This window comes from Sander vitreus, chromosome 23 (genome assembly GCF_031162955.1).
Source record: "Sander vitreus isolate 19-12246 chromosome 23, sanVit1, whole genome shotgun sequence".
NCBI classification, from domain to species: Eukaryota; Metazoa; Chordata; class Actinopteri; order Perciformes; family Percidae; genus Sander; species Sander vitreus.
Genome location: NC_135877.1, coordinates 9,525,189 through 9,543,399, shown reverse-complemented (window position 1 = coordinate 9,543,399; position 18,211 = coordinate 9,525,189). Strand labels below are relative to the sequence as shown.

The 18,211-nt window shown below is 40.6% G+C and overlaps 4 protein-coding genes across 6 annotated transcripts in view; 1 reads left to right on the top strand and 3 right to left on the bottom strand.

Moving 5' to 3' along the window:
- Window positions 1–1,326, bottom strand: part of tmem209 (transmembrane protein 209) — a 12,597-nt gene extending 11,271 nt beyond the window's left edge. The window contains exons 1-4 of one of the 2 annotated variants that reach the window (XM_078281333.1): window positions 1,262–1,326; window positions 707–868; window positions 545–603; window positions 221–352 (exon numbers count right to left, since the gene is read on the bottom strand). In XM_078281333.1, the coding sequence (XP_078137459.1) occupies window positions 221–352; window positions 545–603; window positions 707–846 (331 nt within the window). In that variant the 5' untranslated portion in view covers window positions 847–868; window positions 1,262–1,326. Of the gene's footprint in view, window positions 1–220; window positions 353–544; window positions 604–706; window positions 869–963; window positions 1,179–1,261 lie in introns of those variants that run through there. The other variant, XM_078281334.1, reaches the window with a different exon arrangement.
- A 317-nt stretch (window positions 1,327–1,643) lies between these two features.
- prdm4 (PR domain containing 4) lies at window positions 1,644–7,919 on the bottom strand. Its single transcript, XM_078242499.1, has 12 exons — window positions 7,838–7,919; window positions 7,453–7,516; window positions 7,124–7,239; window positions 6,783–6,971; window positions 5,832–6,593; window positions 5,438–5,587; window positions 4,626–4,744; window positions 4,457–4,542; window positions 4,190–4,317; window positions 3,502–4,077; window positions 2,968–3,136; window positions 1,644–2,466 (listed from the first exon to the last, which is right to left on the bottom strand). Exons 3-12 carry the CDS (start codon window positions 7,236–7,238, stop codon window positions 2,094–2,096), a joined length of 2,667 nt encoding a protein of 888 aa, XP_078098625.1. The 5' UTR covers window position 7,239; window positions 7,453–7,516; window positions 7,838–7,919; the 3' UTR covers window positions 1,644–2,093.
- LOC144511990 (achaete-scute homolog 4-like) lies at window positions 5,530–10,212 on the top strand. 2 transcript variants are annotated; one of them, XM_078242502.1, is made up of 2 exons: window positions 5,530–5,621; window positions 9,034–10,212. In XM_078242502.1, the coding sequence occupies exon 2, from the start codon at window positions 9,038–9,040 to the stop codon at window positions 9,581–9,583; it is 546 nt and encodes a 181-aa protein (XP_078098628.1). In that variant the 5' UTR covers window positions 5,530–5,621; window positions 9,034–9,037; the 3' UTR covers window positions 9,584–10,212. The 2 variants fall into 2 exon arrangements, with proteins under 2 accessions (XP_078098628.1, XP_078098626.1); XM_078242500.1 differs by lacking the exon at window positions 5,530–5,621 and adding an exon at window positions 8,797–8,955.
- Window positions 10,213–12,724: 2,512 nt separating this feature from the next.
- Window positions 12,725–16,672, bottom strand: LOC144511997 (suppressor APC domain-containing protein 2). Its single transcript, XM_078242512.1, has 4 exons — window positions 16,290–16,672; window positions 13,417–13,587; window positions 13,165–13,317; window positions 12,725–12,917 (listed from the first exon to the last, which is right to left on the bottom strand). Exons 1-4 carry the CDS (start codon window positions 16,386–16,388, stop codon window positions 12,828–12,830), a joined length of 513 nt encoding a protein of 170 aa, XP_078098638.1. The 5' UTR covers window positions 16,389–16,672; the 3' UTR covers window positions 12,725–12,827.
- Between the last annotated feature and the right edge of the window lie 1,539 nt (window positions 16,673–18,211).

Genomic DNA, 18,211 nt, shown 5'->3' with positions numbered 1-18,211 from the left:
ATTATGCTACCGTTTAAGTGTGGTGCTATTTCGAGCCTTGTTAGTGGAATCAAATAGTGATTTACCCTGTGAGAGACACACATTCGATTAGCATGAAAACAGATCCCAGAGAACGTTCGACTCGGTACATACATGTTCACCCTAGGTTCATTTTGCGCCGGAATTGTCCTTTAAGAAACACAAATTCTGCAGGAAAAAAAAAAAAAAAACAGAGCCTCACTTGTGTTTCTCAGACCCAGAAGTTGATGCTGTTCAGGGGATACAGCAATGGTGGAGGGCGACATTGTGTATTTGAAATATTTCCAGAAGTCAAAAAGGGCATTTAGGCTAAATAGAGAGGCTAGCACCAGCTCTGTAAACAAGGACAAAAGAGGAGGACACACTTAGCATATAGGGTCTTCCAAAACAAAAAAAGAATCACTTGGGTGTCTGTTAGTGTCAAATTAAATGTCAGACTTTCATTCATATCATTTAATTGAAGACATGTTATGACTTTAACTGCAGTACACATCCTTAAATAAACAAGAAAGTAGTGGGACCTCACCAATGTACCAGATAGGCCAGTAGGTGATGTTGTAGTATCGGCTGAGCAATTTCCCTGACCTAACAAAAAAGTAAAAAGACACACGTAATTAAATCATGCACTGGAAGTTCAGTAAATAAGTGCTACTTTGAAGAGTACATTACTGAACTTGGAACAACTTACATTTCAGTGTAAATCATGCCAGCTAGAGACACGTTGAGCACAGCCCAGGCCAGGACCACCTGACGAGCCTGTTCCTCTCTCCGCATCCTCAGCGCCCTGTCTATCATACTGGGCATCCCGTCCTTCGCTGGGGTCAACATGATGTTATCTATTCTTTTCAGGCTGAGGCAAGAAGCAGAGAAAAACACTGTGAGACAAAACGTGCATGCAGTGAGCTACCTTCAAGAGGTTATACAATCCTAAAAGTTACTACTAACCTTCCTTTAGCTAGACATCAAATAACACTTTGTGGCATGACAACTGCAGCTACATGACTGACGGCTAGAAGTGCAGCAGTTAGCCGACCCCCGCTCATGGATGTATTAAGAGAACCCGCTAGCTAGCTAAACGGTTAGCTAAAGTTAGCTAGCTTGCATATAAAATAAACAATACAGAATTTGCGGGCAAAGTATGGTTTCAGTGCAAATTTCAACAACCAATTATACAGAATCGTATACCAAAAGTAATAAAACTAAAACACAAATACAACGTGTAGGAAATATAGATAATTCATACCACGCTAAAGTGAATGACAACCGCAGCGCTGCATATTTTTGTATTTTAACCGGAAGCTACAGGACGTAGTTTCCGGCCGCGGTGCATGCTGTAGTCAAGGCTCCGGTCAACACATCCATGGCTGTAGTCAGTGAAGTAGTAATGTGTTCATTTATTAAAACATTATGCAACAGATAGGATGGAGCTATACCATTTTAACAGTAAGTCAACACTCACACAATGAGAAATATCACATTAATGTCCAGAATCCTGTTTTCAAGGGGCTCACTTTCATTCACACAGACATTTATTTATTTAAATAAGAAAATACAAAAGTTTTTAATAAATAAAGAATAAAAGCCCAGGCCATTTCGCAATTACATATGACTAAAATGCAAGAACATGGCATCAGAATTTTTAATTGGCATTATTGTGCAACTTCAAATGAATATCAGCCTTTTATCCCAAGTTAGGGAGTGAGTCAAAGAAACAAACAGAATGAATAAAAATACATGAAAAGATAGCTAATATGAATCCCAACAACCAATATTACACAGGCCCGAGTTAAATGAAGAGTTTGTTGATGTACAGTCAGATCTTTATTAGTTGTCCTATAATCTGAGACATTATTTTAGCAGCATGATATGCTTTTGTGGGACTAAACACATATTGATTGTAAAATTCTGATCATGTAAAATGTGGCAATTGAAATGTACTGATTATGTAGGATGTTGCAACTGAAATTTGACAAAGTAATTGATATTTGGCAAAAAATTAGGAGGTATGAGAGGTAAACATCAGTATTGTAGTACTGTATATAAATAAACAAAACATCTCAAAAGGCATAGTGTTGTCAATGAGAGGGTGACAGGGACTTTTCAGAATTATATCCTCCAACATCTAAACCACAGTCTTCATTGCTAGCTGAGTCAACGAGTCTTTCTCCTCCTCTTCCCCTACCATCACCCTCCTCTTCTTCCTCCTCCTCCTCCTCCTCTTCATCTTCTTCCTCATCATCCAATTCCTGCTCCTTACGGGACACTCTTTCTGTCTTGGGTCCTTTGCATATTTTAAGGTGACGGGTGAGGTGGTATTTGGTCAGGAATGCTTTGTTGCATTTCTCACAGACAAAGTCTCTGCGGCCCTCGTGAGAGTTCATGTGCTTTTTCAGGTGGTTGGTCTTGAGGAAATGTTTGTTGCACTTTGGGCACTGTATCCGGCGCTCACTGTGGTGGAAAGAGTATGAAGACAATACACACATTACATGACCTTTATTTCATCAGGTAATCTCTTCGAGAGCAAGATCTCTTTTGTAAAAGAGAATACAGTACAGCAGACAGAAAGAAAAACAAGCAAATGACTCCAATCACTGCAAAACAGACCACAACATTTTGGTGTGCCGAATCTTAAAAATAATTGTTCATTTTATTTCCATGTGGACAGATTTGATATCTAAATTAAAAGATCTTCTAACTAGATAAGAATGATATCCTTGAGTGGATGTTATTATCATGGTGGTTGGTGGAGGGGAGGGGGGGGGGATGTGGGTAGTGTAAGGGATGAGGGTAGAGGGATAAGATACAGTAAATCAAAATGTTTTTTTGCAACCTGTATCGTATTCTGATTTGAGTTGTAAAAAGATGTTGCAAAAAAAAAAAAACAATGATAAAAAAAAAAAAAGTGTATTTCTACAGCTTTATCTAGAATGCAATAAATAAGTTACATACTGCGTGTGAGAGAACATGTGTTGTTTCAAGTCGTGTTTCCTGATGAATGCCCGGTCACAGAGGTCACACTTGAGCTTCTCTGCACCCGTGTGGATGAGCATATGCGACGCCACATGGGATTTCTGGGTAAACGACTTCTCGCAAACTGTGCATCTGTAGTTCTTCTGACCTGTTAGTGGGAAGAAGAGTTTTAGAGGTTGGAAATGTTTCAAAAGCAAACGTTTGACATTTTGGGGGATACACTTGTTCGCTTTCTTGCCGCGAGTTAGATGAAAAGATTGATACCACTCTCATTTCTTTCCATTAGATATGAAGCTACAGCCAACAGCTTCTTAGCTTAGCTTAGCACACTGACTGGAAATAGAGGGGAAACTAGAAGAAGAAAAAAAACTGCACATATACGTAATCGAGATTTTTCTAATTATGAGTTTTTATAAGCAACTTTTAATGTGGCTTGTTGGGAAAACACAGTATGACTGCTGGAATGACAGATGTTGCTAAAAAACAAACCTGTTTACACTTCTCTGTACACACCTGTGTGAATCTTGAGGTGCATCCTGAGGTTGCTGGGATCGCTGAAAGCCTTACTGCAGTATTCACACTTGTGAGGTTTCATCCCCACGTGCCCCATGAAGTGCACATTGAGCTTTGTGGATGTGATAAAAGCCCGGGAACACATGCTACACTTGAATTTCTTCTCACGCACATGGCCCTGACCTTTTGCTCTTGAGATAACATTATAAGAGTTTCTATTACTGCTGCCCCTGCTGCTGTTGTTATCACTGTTTGTTTGTCCTGCAGCGTGAGCGTGGCAGAGCCATGGGGAAGAGGAGGAGCTTGAGTTCCCATTGGTCAGTTTCTCTTCCTGGTGAGTGTGTTGCTGTTGCTGTTGCTGTGGTTGTTGCTCTTGTTGCTGCTGCTGCTGCTGCTGCTGCTGCTGTGGTTGTTGCTGTTGCTGAGAGTGGTCCTGCTGCGATGGACTGTGGCTGTGTGGAGGTTGGTTATGGCTGTGGTTACTGTTATGGCTGCCAAGGTGAGACTTGAGCTCAGAGAAGGAGGAGCATTCTTTGCCACATTGGCAGATCTGGCCCTCAGGCACCTGAGGAACACCTGTGGAGACAGTAAAGATTGTGGAATGGCCAGCATCACCCGATAACCAGTGGATCAGTGTGGCTTCTTCAAAAATAAAAAATAATACATGTTTAATTATCTGTCATCTCACCCATCAGCCTACAATAGTCTCTGCTGTAGTAGAAGAGCAACTCCTGGTCCGGGTGGATCTCTGTGGTTGTACAAAAGAACAGTTTACCGTTGGCAGGGTACGCCACCAGGTTCTGTTCCTCACGGGTCCTAAACACGCACGCATAAACACAGCAAATAGGAATTGTTTATTAACACATTGGCACACAGAAAATAACATGACAAAAGCAATAATGCGCAGACAATTTGGAGGAGAAAATTGAATTGAATCTCCAGCTCTGTGTCATACCTTGCTTTGCGGACAAACATCATCCAGTTGCACTCGTTCTCATCCGTTGTCACAATGTAGAATTCCAGCACATTGTTGTGGTACATCTGAAAGAGAAATGCTTCTTATACTGTAATGGTTTTGCACTGACTGTGATAACCCACAGTCCAACCAAAGTCAGTGCACTGACCTTCCATATTTGTGGCGTGTCCTTTTCTGGCCAATCAGAAAGATCCACGTTGCTACAGTGCTGGCCCACCATTGGTCCAAAGCAGGTCCTTGGAGGAATGACGTCCCGTGGAAAAACTCCTAAGGCACATTTTGTCAGAAATCTAATTGATGGTCTACCAAATGTTTCTTTTGTCTCCTATGTGCTACCTGTAATATATATATATATATATATATATATATATATATATATATATATATATATATATATATATATATATATATATTCTTAATATAATATCCCAATAATCTGGGGGTTGAATGGGGTCTAGGAGGGTCGCGACGATTGATTCACACTGAAATATCAGCTGACAGCAACAGAGAGGAGAACATATTTAAATATTGACAGCACAGATGTGAATGGCTGGCAGAGATTGTGGCTAAGTCTGGTTGGTTTACACCCCTAATCAGCTGATAAAAGGAAGGAGGAGAGAGAGAGAGAGAGAGAGAGAGAGAGAGAGAGAGAGAGAGAGAGAGAGAAAGAGAGAAAGAGAAAGAGAAAGAAAGAAAGAAAGAGTGAGTATGAGTGAGTAACCTAAGATAGTCTCTCTGATTGAATTTACGCTAAGCTTCATATGTATACAAATGAGTTTCAACATCAATATGGTCCTTAAAAAGTCTCTTACTCTGAGTCTGTTCCATAAATAATAATGAATAAACCAGCAGATACAAAAAGTAGAACAATGGGAAGGAGGTGTCCTTTAGTTTTACATAGAATGCATAAATACATTTTAAAATTCCACCTAGGAATCCCGAGTGGGACTATTTTCTTACCAAGTGGTTCGTCAGCCACTGAGATGCGCAGGCACAGTGGACGCGGCAGAGAGAGGCGAGCCCGGCTTTGGATAGGCGCGTCAGGGATGAAGGTGACTGGGCCATGCTCTGGGCAGTCTGAGGTATACGAGCGCTCACACAGTGTGCACCCTGAGAGACAATAACGGCACAAAGGTTCCTAAAGGTGAGAGTCACATATACTTAATTCCTTACTACAAAGTCAAATGTTTGCCTAATGTATGTAATGACTGCTTTTTACAACAACTTGCGATTTAAATTATATATTTTGGTGGAATTAATCGTATTTTCCAAAGCTGTATAGTTGAGTGTAGGATTTTCAATACTTTTCTCAGATCTTTAACATCTGAAGAAACTATAGCAAATACACACTCACATATGGTGTAGGCAGTGACCATGTTCTCCTTGTTGGAGGTAGAATCCTCTAGCTGCAGGGTGGAGTTGACCAGCACTAGGCTGTTTTCTGGCCCCAGCGACACCTCTGCAGTGATGGGAGACACATTCACTGCCTCCAGCCCCATCCCAGAGTGTCCATGGAGTGACACTGGCTCCAGTTGGCCCTGGCTGGCCATGGAGCCAGTGAGCACCACACTGACGACTCCCGAGTTCAGCTCCCCATTTGTGTGTAGCTGCTCCCCAAGTCCTCCTGCTCCTCCTCCCCCAGCGTTCCCCACTCTGCCCCCCATATGATCCGGCTCCATCACCACCGGTAGTTCAAGAACAGGGGGTCCATGGAGGGGCATCACCCCACCAGATGAGTCCACACCAGTCAAACTCTCATGTGGCTGAGGCTGCCTTCCCCCGCCGAGCTGCTGCTGGGTGTCAGACACCGCCACCACCCCGACTCCGTCCATGGTGGCCAGCTCCTCTCCCATCCGGTCAGGGGACATGGGGCTGCTGACACGTGACTCCATGGCCAATCCTGTAGAGTCCAGCTCATGAGCACCAGTCTGGTGCAAGTCTCCCTGGCCGCTGACCTGTCTGGAGTCCATGGGCACCAGGCCCTGCTCCAGTGGGCCACTGTAGGGATCCAGACCTGAGGGATTGTTGCTGGCCACAGACAGGGTCCCATCCATGTTAAGGCTGCTGGGATGAATGTATTGAGGTGGTGGACGGTCTGCCAGATAGGACAGGATACCTACAGCAGGGAGGAAAGATGGAACTTTAGTATACATGATTGACTCATTAACTTAATTAATTTCAGTTTAAAAAAAAAGAAGCAACATATGGAAGACTACCCTTCAAATAAAAGCAAGTGCGATTAAGCCCAATTAAATAAGCATCCGCACAGATTAGTTATATATCTCACACACAAACAGTATCCCACCTGGCAGTATGTGTCGGAAGTAGCTGCTCTCCAGGTGGGGGTATGGAGGCGGCGGCAAAGAGTAGTTCCTCTCTGGCAGGCCGCACATCACTGCTCTGTCACTCAGCGGACCCATGGGAAGCATCAGCGAGAGGGCAGAAGGAAGGGAGCCCAGGGAAGGACCCAAGCTGGGGATAGCCACTGGCATGCCTGAACCATAATAAAGAGTCAACATTAGATAATAAAACAAGACTGAACTGAATATGTGATGCCTAATCTTTAAACAGTTGGTCTAGCGTGTTAGGTCTAGTGTGTTGTGCCCAGCTTGAGCAAACAGGCCTGGCTGGTAGCGTCTTTCATACCTGGAGTGGGAATGGGGTTGTGTGTGGGGGAAGTAGGCAGACCCAGGTGGCTGGCATTCACTGAGGGCACGCTGAGCTGGTCCATGCCCACAGGACTCAGGTTCATGTCGTTCATCCTGGAGAAACAACATCAGAGTTAAACCGAGAAAGAGCAATGAGCCAGCAAGCTAAATTATATTACAAACAATGAGCTGATTGTTTGTGTTTGTGGCTGCTGTTTCGACACAGTTCGTAATATTAAGACATGGATTTAGACTGTTATCTTGTGATTGGTGCAGGACATTTTATAGACACACGGGCGATTCACGTATGCAGCTACGTTAGCTTACCTGAATTCAACAACTGCCCATCAGTAACGGTGTACTGCTGAATGGTGCTTTTATACATCTCTCCCTGTGAAATAAAACAGCTAGTATGAGCACAACTTAACACGACGTGCCAATCACGGTTCTTGTAAAACTCTGATTTAAACAGTTAAAACAATTCAATACGACTTGTTTGCAACTAACGCTAGTTAGCGATACATCAACCAGTGTTGTCACATTGCTAACGTTAGCCTTGCTAACTGACATCTACATACATCGTAAAAACAGAGAATTAGCATGTTTATCAGCTTGCTTAAAGTACAGATATATCTATCACGACCGAATGAGTTGCTTCATTACAAAAATACTGATTATATGAAAGGAAGATGCCTTGTAAACAACAACATACCAGCACAATACCTCCCTGAAAGGGGCCATGACAGCATAGTGCTGCCCTTGGTGCGCGTGCGCACTAATGCGCGGTAAGAGGAGGAGTTTTTGGCTGATCACAGGTCAGTTTTTCTGTCCTCCACTCTTCAGATTTCCAAAAAGTGAGAAAAAAAGAAAAATAATTTTTTGTGTTTTTTAAAGAGGCCTAATGTTGTTTTGTGCTGTTTTGAAAGACTACACTTTTTACAGAAGAAAAATGATCTGAGCAGAAAGCTTCTTTAACAAGGTGATTTATTGTCTGGCTGTGACAGAAGACATTAAAAATATTCGTCAAGATAAATCATGGAGAGATTATAAAATTATATTATAAGAGATTATAAGAGAAAAATATGATTAAAAATCTTTTGTATTGAAAAACTAAGTCAATAGTAGCCTAAATAAAAAATAAAAAAATGATAACGATCTGCTTACAACACTAATGTTTCAGTAGCCTAAATATACAATTTCCATCATGTAGGTGTGTAGGCTAATAGCCTTCACAGATATTATCAGATCAGTTAAATACCAAAATCGAAGAAATTGGATAAAAGAAAGCAATTCATCATTTACACGTGGGATTTTTGTTCGTTCTGCATTTCATTAAAGGTAGGCTATGTAACTGGTCGTGAAATACTTAAATGATGTGCCAGTGCCACCACACTATTTTTAATCCTTTACATTTATCAAATGAGTTATTTGTATCTTTCGTTCCCAAATTTGTTTTCAACCTGTCGTTATTAATATATACCTTTTATAAATGTACTTACAATAATAATCAGTTATTATAAGGACTTCAAGTTTGCCTTAGGCTACGATGAGAGCTGCTTTACAGTGTAAACGGAAGGAAGAAAACGTTATGTAAACAGTTTTATCTTGACGAGAAAACCATGGCTGCATCTCCGCCCCTGATCACACCCACCATGCCTACAGCCTCAAAACCCCAACAAACAAGTTGTCACACAGACTGACAAAGTCCGATCAAGAAGTGCCCACTCACTTGTAAAATATCACAATCTAGTTATTTAATTACAAAGCGGCGAGATTTAAAAGGAAACTCTTGCGGAAAACCCGAGATGACTGTGAGGAGTCTCTGACAGGGTAAGTTGCATCGGTGGCGCAGAATGAATTGCATATATTTTTACAGATGTTTAATGATGTCTCTTTTTTGATTCTTAGAGAGATGTCTTATCACAGTAAGGAGTTAATGGAGCCGGTTCCATATGTCCCTCCACTGGCTCTCCGCGGCTTTTCCATGGAGAACAGTGGAGCACACTACAAGGATGCGCTTCGCCTTGGACTGCCCTTGCACCTGGAAGCTGGATACCTCGACCCTGTGCACGGCCAGAGGTTACCCTACAGACAATTATCCTATTTCCCCTTCCACGTCCCCCTCGGTGTGTGTGATTATTCCTTTGAGCCTGCGTTCATCCGGAAAAGGAACGAAAGGGAGCGGCATCGAGTGCGCTGCGTAAACGCAGGTTACGCGCGGCTCAGAGAGCATCTGCCGCAGGAGTTTGAGGACAAACGGCTCAGCAAAGTGGAGACACTGCGGGCGGCTATTGACTATATCAAACACCTGCAGAGCCTGCTGGACTTAAACGTGTCCGGGATGGAGATGTCACTTGGAGACGCGTATAACCGTGCGCAGCTGCCGCAGAGGACAGAGTGCAACAGTGATGGAGAGTCCAAAACTGGCCTCAGCGACAGTGGGGAAATAGTTTACTAACTCACTCTCTCTCTCTCTCACTCTCTCTCTCTCTCTCTCTCTCTCTCTCTCTCTCTCTCTCTCTCTCTCCGTGTGATGTACATCAATTAGATTGTAAAGGAAGTAAAACATGCCCAATTGACTTTTATTCCACAGTCCGTACATTGAGCATTAACAGTTTGTTACATGTAGGGAGCTATAATTTAACACCAATCAGAGAAAGTAGTTATTTTCAGATCGATATAGACTCACAACCACAGTGAATGAATGAAGTTTCAAGCTTATATTATCTCGTTGCTTCTAATATTGTTTTTGTTGATACAGTGGTTGTGTGCATTATGACATAATCAACCAGGCCATTGGTAGTTTTTTTTATTACTGGGTGTGACATTAAAAACACTGAATTACTGAAAATGAAAATTCAGTGATCAAAGTCTTAACCATATATTTTAAAGTGAATGAGGTGAATATGGTAAAGGTGGAAAAAAAAGAACATGACTATTTTGTGGGACAATTAACAAGTGGAGCACTTCATCTCTTTACGTATTAAAAGATGGATTTACAGTAGGTCCATCCATCACTTTGGATATTTTTGAGTTATGTTAAATTATTGTGAAATTAACAAGAACCATTTTTAATTGAACAAATCATTTCCTAAGCTATAAAGGATGGGTCCAAAAGTAAGTAAGTAAGTAAGTAAGTAAGTAAGTGAAAATCCCTAAGTGCTTTACTTGAAAACACAACATGCTGCAATCGGAAGTTTTGTATAATACAAATTAAATTGACAACGTAGAAGCACAGGTGTAGGTAATAAAATGAATAAGGAACTCAGTTCAATACACCTTAATGTAACGCAGCCATTAATCATGTTGATAATCACAGCTGTGATTTTCCTGCTATGACATATTAAAATGTCTTCAATGAACAAGGCTTATTCTGTCTGAAACTGACATTCCTGTCGTATTTTAGTTTTGGCCAAGTGAACATTAAATTACCCTAATAAGACTTAAGTCATCCCTAAAGCACAGAAATGACACCCATACCCAAAGTGTCTATTCAGAAGTGTTACCTGAGTGCTCTTCAAAGACCACCCACTGTTCTTACTGTATTATATATCTGAGGGTTCTCAGGAAGTTTTTCTCCCCTAAAAGCTTAAGGAATGCATTTATCAGGGAGCTCTATTTGTGTGTTTATACTTCCCACCTCCGCTGACCTGCACGGAAGCGCTCACAATTTCTGATTTTCAGAAATACCATTACAATTTTTTTTTTGGGGGGGGTTGAAAAAGTAAACATGATATTGTATACAAGTAAAAGGGCTTTGGAGCAACCTGCAGAGTGCAGTTTAAGTGATCCGTGCTGGTATGGAAGAATGGCATTGACAGCCACAAAGGGCCATAATAAAAGGTGTTTGGCTGTGCAGTATGTGAATCAGACCCAATAATTAGCCAAGTGCTGGTACCCTGGGCTTGATGGTTCAGTGGCACTGTGAAGATAGAGAACATGAAGCTACTTAAATGAAAGCCTCTGCCATAATGGATGTTTTCTCTCCTGATGCACACGGGATGATTCTAATCAGATTCCAGCACAGATTCCTTGCAGGCATTGCTTTATTTTACTGGAAAGGTTGTTGCTAATGCACAGATGTGATTTATTAATACAGAAGACAGAAAAAAAAGTTTCTAACTTTGGGGAATCGTCTGGATCATTTCCAATTTATTTCCTCCTGCATTATTCATTTTCAGACTAACAACAACATCTCTTCCACAGGGCCACCATCGGCCTCGGAATAAATACACACTTGTAGAAAACAGCATACAAAATAGGATTCTGATTAAGGATATGAAGCCTGAAAATGACTCAAGTCAAAAGGAAAAGGTAGAATGATGAATTAAGATGGAGTAGAGATTTGTTTGTTGAAATGGGGAAAGAAAAGCTAAAATAATATGATCAGAGAACACGTGGGTGTCAGACAGATCAGAGTTTTAAGTCTGCTAATGTTGTCTTCTGTGTGTAAGGCTGCAGATTTGTGCAGTGCAGGAGAGAAAAGGTCTGCAAACGTTGCACATGACTTGGATAGATAAAGTTTATCAGTTGAAGTTAAGATCAGTGTGGGACCACCGGGAAAGGTTGCTGCGACATGTCGAGACAGAGAACCCTCATTAAGAGACGGAAACGGAACAACTGTGAGTAACACGGTGATGCTCGGTTGTATCCTGTACGCTGCAGAAACAATATTGATGCACTTCGGCTTAAAAACTCTCTCGCAAAGTCTCTTTCCTGCCTTGGAAATGTCACTGTTAAAGCACATGTACTGTATCAATGTCACCATTTTTTTGTTTTTTATCCATTTTACCATACATTAGTGATTTAACCTGTGGGATGTTGATTCAAGTGTTGCAAAATGTTGTTTAAATTGCATTTGGTGGGGGTAAAAAAATAATGATTATGAGCTACACCAGTGAACTACTACTTACTGTAAGTAAAGTGCAGAAATTTTGGTGACACAATGTACTTAAAGTACCCAAAGTTGAAGTACTTATTGTGCAGAAGGGTCCCCAGCAGTATTATGTATTGTATTATCGGATCATTATTGTTGATGCATTAACATGCAGTACTCTAATGCTGTAGTTGGTGAAGGTGGAACAATTTGAACTGCTTTATATACTTTTTGGTAGTTTAATCCTTAGAATACATCATGCTTTATAAACTGTTTTTGAAGTTACCATTAACTACTGTATAACTGTGGGGAAAAGATCTATATCTGCTGGTATGTGAATGAAGTAGAATAAAATGAAAAAACTACAAATGCCTCAAAATTGTTCCTAAGTACAATACTTCAATGATTTCCATCGTGCATATTGTACTTTACTGCAAGGTCGTTCTATAAATAAATAAATCCCCATACTGATATAATTGTTACATCAAGAGGAAAAAAGATGATTATTATCATCATTATAAGATTAACTGTAAATTCCTATTACATTAACAGCTTATGTTGTTAATGGCTTCTCATAATAATAGTTATTTGGTGCATACTGACAGCAGGGCTTGGCTATAATAAAGTCAGTTACTGACTCATTACAGTAATATTAACATGTCAGTCAAGTTATTCAACAAAACTGGCTTGTATTGAAAAGAACACACAGAAGCTTATTGATGCATCCTTTACTGTAATTTATTCATTTAAATACATATTTACAAGGAGTTCAAAGTTAGCACCTGTGTGACATAAAGTTAAATGTAAGTTTGCAGTAGAGATTCAATCAATGGGCCTGCAGTTCATCGAGCTGTTCAAGGAGAGCGTCTTTTTCCAATTCTAACATGGAGATCTGACGATTCTTGTCACTCACCTCCTGTCAAAGGAGGAAAATATAGCCATTTCATATAGACGCAAAAATACTTTTTAACCCAAACAATTCAACCAAAAGCATCCTCTGTTCGAAAAGATCAATTAAAGGGAGGAAATCACTGATTTCACAATAATTGTGTCAAAAGAAACAAACAAAATAGGAGTTAAAAAAAATGTGTTTGACGCCTTTTAAGGCTTACAGTAAATGAATTTACTACACGAGAAAGTATCCAACATTTCTGTATCCTTACCTTAGTCAGTACTGTGTTGTGCCAGCGGAGGTCGCTGTCTGCCACAGCGTCAGGCAGAGAGGTGCTGCTGCTGCTGACATTGGGCTCACTCATCACAGAGCCCAGAGAGCCATTCACTCGCTGGATACGAGACCTGAGGAGGCAAGACCATGCCTGCAGAGATACAGGTGTTTAGAGACCCAATAAGTGGCAGTACACTGAATTATAGTCAGTAAAGTCAATGAGGCCCTGAACCCAGCCCCCGCCTCACACCTCTGCTGCACCTCCCTGGCAGGAACCGACCCCACTGTTGCTCTCGGTGTTGTCCTGCCTGGCTCTGTACTCCTCCAGCCGCTGCAGGTACCAGAGACGGGCCTTCTCCAGGATCTCCAGACCCGAGCACAGTGCGTCCTTCTCCTTCTCTAGATCCCTCAGACGCTTAACCTGAGGTGGGGAGAAGAACACCAGCTCCATCAGGTTCACAGGAATTTCAAGTTGTAACTTAAATCAAAAATTCTCCTTCATGGTCATCATTTAGGAACAGGTTTGTGACAGGATACCAACAAAGTTAATAAATTAATGCGTTTGTGTACGAATAAAATGCTGACCATGTAATCACACCAAGGGTCATTACAGTGTCAAGATCAGCTGCTGACCGTTGATACTTATATAGGTACTTTTCGTTAGGTGTGTGTGTGTGTGTGTGCATTGCCAGACCTTCCTCCACAGCGCTGCAGAGGAGGATCCGTCCACACAGCATTCCGGGATGGGAGAAAAACGTGCTCTGGTTTATTGGCATTTCTTTTAACCAATCACAATCGTCTTGGGTGCTGCTAAGCGCCGGACGGAGCCATGGTGCTGCTGCAAAATAGCCTCGGGAAGGAACTTGTTTTGGTAGAACGTGTACGTTCAAAGGTTGTTTTAGTCGTGTAAGAGAAAACTCAGATTGGACAGATAGTCTAGCTAGCTGTCTGGATTTACCCTGCAGAGATCTGAGGAGCAGTTAACCATAGTCCTCAGAAATCGACAGAGGTTAAAATTACAACACAAAGAAAGCGGAAGGTAACGGACATCCGGCCGAAAAGAGTGACATCCGGCGGAATTTCCGGAGGCACCGGAGCAATCCCGGAAGTTGAATGTCGTGGATATAGACGAGCGTGTGTGTTTTGATGGCACGGGCATAGGCTGACCAAAAACCCCAGCCTGCAGCCTGATGTAAAGAGCAGCGTGATCGGCACAGCACTGCCTGTTGCCTTCCAGAGGCCCCAAGGCTTTGTTTATATCAGCAGAGCCAATCTACAGAGAAGCAGGAGGCCTTTAGTTCTATTGTCCAAACTCAGTTGGATTACATGCACTTTAAATACGCTCACACAGAGCTAACAGTGCTACAACAAGCAGGGGAATCATAATATATATTGGTGGGTGATCCACCTTTGGTATCATAATGGTATCACAGTCACTTTTTAAGGCAAGTTTGTAGGCAAAATGAGATGGAGGACATTAGAAGATCATGTGATCACATACCCTTCACCATAACCTAGAGATTAGCATGGGGTACTTTCCATAAAATCATCTCTCAATGCAAATCAAACCAGCTATTAGGCTAACTGAAATAAAACCATGCCAATCTCTAGGTATGGTGAAGGGGATGTGATGATGTGGGGCTATTTTAATTCCAAAGGCCAAGGGAACTTTATCAGGATGCATAGTATCCTGCATCCATGAAATAACTGGCTTTTCAAAATAAAGATCTGCCTGCCTCTATGGGAGTTTAACATAGGGGTGTACTTACTTATGCCCCCTGTATTTTAAGGAAGAACATTTATTTAATTAAGGCATTAAGATCAATTTCCTAAAGATGATGTTTTTATTCCTCTTTTTAGTCAACTTTAGCATGGGTGTCCTAATTTGTTCACATGACTGTATACAGTAAGTGGAAAACTGATTATATTGAGCTTTTAACAGGAAGCCGTGAGGGGCAGACTTGACATGTGGGAATGTATCACTGGGACGACTGCAGTCATGCTACCTCCAAAATTACACTCAGTAATGGAGCAAAACTGACTGAAAACAGAGCGACTCTACAAGCATTTCAGTCAAATGTCCAGTATGAAAAGAAAGCACGTTCCCATTGTGTTTAAATTAATATAACAGTTCACGATTACAGGCATTTTTAACCCATTCTATTCTAATTTGACTACTTTACAGCCAACATATAGAAAGGAGAATAAAGAAATGTATTCTTTGAATAATTGTTTACAAAATCAATGGCTTCGAATGCATTTCTGTTGACAATCCTTTCATATATATATATATATATATATATATATATATATATATATATATATATATATATATATATATATATATATATATATATATATATATATACATACATAAGACTTGCTTGTATTTTCAGTGTGATGCAACACTTGTTTATATGTAAATGTAATGTATAGATATTCTACAGACATTTTACATACATTTATTACAGAACTATATATCTAAATACACAAAGTGTCCACTTCATTAGGTACACCTGCACATTGTAATGCAATCCAATCCAAAGTCTACTTTTACAGTATGATATCTATAATCTTCAGTTCTTTTGTTTTTCTGACACTGTCATAGAGGTGTATAATTCAATTATATGTTTATATGTTTATTAGTGGTGATGGTTTTGTGCTGGACTGCATTATATTTAGAGGTGTTCTTAATATTCCCCCCCAAGTTTGTAATTGAAGTGACACATTTCAGACAATACCATATATCTAGCTACTGTACTATATACATGTCTAATTTGAGCCTAAACGTAAAGAAACTTGATTTTTTTTTCTCTTTTAGTATCATTTCAAATTGAAGTATAAGATTTTTTTGAAAAATGGTACACCATCTTTTACACTCGAGAAGCAGTAAATGCTTAACCTTGAGTCCTTTTTTTTTCTTACATGACAACAGGCCTTGATAGTCTACTACAGTCATTTTGCCTATTGTTCAGAAAATATTGTGCTGAAAACTGGGAAACAAAACACACGTGAGAAGAACCACACTTCTATTCACACACAACAAAGACACAACAAGATGTAACTGATTAGAATCAAAAACATTTTCTTTTCAAAACACACACACAAAACCTCCCTCCTCACCCATAGGTAGAAGCGAAGTGCGTCCAGGCTGCAGAGGCTGGTCCTGAGCGGGATGATAACCACAGTGTAGGAGCCAGAGTCGGGGGGACGACAGGCCATGGAGAGGAGATCAGTCACTGACTGCTATGACTACTGCCCCATACAGTATAGCTGGCTGAATAACAAACAACAAACCATTGCTCGCCACCGGCTGACTCAGAATAATGCCACAGGGGGAGAATGAGAGTGAGAGTGAGAGTGAGAGAGAGAGAGAGAGAGAGAGAGAGAGAGAGAGAGAAGGCAGGGAGTGGGAAAAAAACAGCATGTGGATACACAGGCACAGGCCCCTGGGGCGAGGTAATGAAAAATTCCACATGTCACTGCCATGACTGGTTAATCGACATACAGTGACACAGACTGAGAGAGAGAGAGAGAGAGAGATGGGGTGGAAAGAAGGCGAATAAATGAGAAAAGACAACAGTGAGAGGCAGGAAATATGAAAGGGGCGAGCTGTGGAGAGGAGGATGCAGGTGTGATCAGACATTTGCCAGCTTGTGTGTTCAGCACTGTTGGCTAAAAAAATATAGTTTTTTTTTTAATATTGTTCGAAAATACTGTTCATCCTAAATCTCAGCTTAACATAACTGATAGGAAGGGAAACACAAGCTCTAAAAGTATATTTTTTTTCTTAAGGGATTGGCAGAATTTTCTAGGAATCATGTCATCCTGCAACTGAAGTGGAAACATAGCAGACATTCCTCTGCTGAATGAAAAGAGAGTGCATGTCATTTTTTTTCCTGCTCGGTTTCAGGTAAGCACTCTGTTCCGACATGTTCCCTGGAATGTGACATAACATGTGGACGAGAAGTGTGCGTGCCAGTGGACATTATAGCAACAGAGTTAAGACAAACAAACAGAGCTGTCAATTTTGTGAGCAGTGGTAGGGATAGAGGGTGGAGCGCTCACTGACATTAACATTGACATTAACGTCATTACTATCAGCGCCCAGCTGTTCAGCTGGTCAATGCCAGAACAGAGAATCAGTGGCACATGTTTTTTTTTATTACTGCCTTAGGCCAACTGGCTGTTAGACCAGGGCGGATGGAAACAGTAACATTTGGAAAGATTTTAGTGTACTGAGATGTATGAAAGAATGGGAAAATTCAGCCCAGACAGTTTGATTATCATAGTTTTTATTTGGCAAAATTACTGAAATACAAGTTAACGGTGGCAAAAACAGTTACACACTGGTACATCAGTGAAAGAAAGTACTCACAGATCCTTTACTTGGATAAAGTACCAATACAACAATGTAAACAAGTAAAAGTCCTTAATTCGAAATTAACATTCAAAAAATGTACTTCAGACTACAGAATATACATATAATAAAGACGTATTATAAGCAAGAAGTACATAAAGTATCACAAGTAAATGTACTCATAATGCAGAAAATAATCCCATATAATATTGCAGAGCTCTGTTGTATCTTCTCCAGTTTGTGATTTCTTTACTGTCTGCTTTGTTGTTTCCTCAGGTTATATGCTAACACCTCTAGCTTCATAATATCCATGATTCAGGAATACAATTCTTTCTGTATTTATAATGTACAGCTACAATCTCATTTTTGCAACTCTTTCATTCCCAACTTTTTATTATGGTATAATGTGTTCTGGTGTGCCCTCTTTAATTCTTTAAGATGAGTTTGCAAATGATTGAGTTTCTCTTGTTTAGTTTTCTTTAATAATGTAGTGTGTAATGTGTAATCATTTTAGCCATCAATACAGATAGCGTAAAGCTCCCCCATTGTCAATTTCTTGAAAGTAAGTTTCAGTTTCAATAAACAGTTGCTCTTTCATCTGGGGAACATTTAAAAAGCTGTGTATTGTTAATTTGGTGGGTGAATGATCAGATTTGAAGTTTCACTGTGTATTGTAAGTTTGCTC

Bases quoted from the DNA above. Each gene is read 5' to 3' on its own strand.
- prdm4 (XM_078242499.1), bottom strand. From the start codon at position 7,238: ATGAACGACATGAACCTGAGTCCTGTGGGCATGGACCAGCTCAGCGTG. The intron at 4,745-5,437 runs GTAAGAAAATAG...AATGTGCCTTAG, and splicing joins AGTGGCTGACGAACCACTTG to GAGTTTTTCCACGGGACGTC. The intron at 4,078-4,189 runs GTGAGATGACAG...CTGTCTCCACAG, and splicing joins AGACTATTGTAGGCTGATGG to GTGTTCCTCAGGTGCCTGAG.
- LOC144511990 (XM_078242502.1), top strand. From the start codon at position 9,038: ATGTCTTATCACAGTAAGGAGTTAATGGAGCCGGTTCCATATGTCCCT.
- LOC144511997 (XM_078242512.1), bottom strand. From the start codon at position 16,388: ATGGCCTGTCGTCCCCCCGACTCTGGCTCCTACACTGTGGTTATCATC. The intron at 13,588-16,289 runs GTGAGGAGGGAG...TCCCCACCTCAG, and splicing joins CACTTCGCTTCTACCTATGG to GTTAAGCGTCTGAGGGATCT. The intron at 13,318-13,416 runs GTGTGAGGCGGG...GTATCTCTGCAG, and splicing joins GCCAGGGAGGTGCAGCAGAG to GCATGGTCTTGCCTCCTCAG.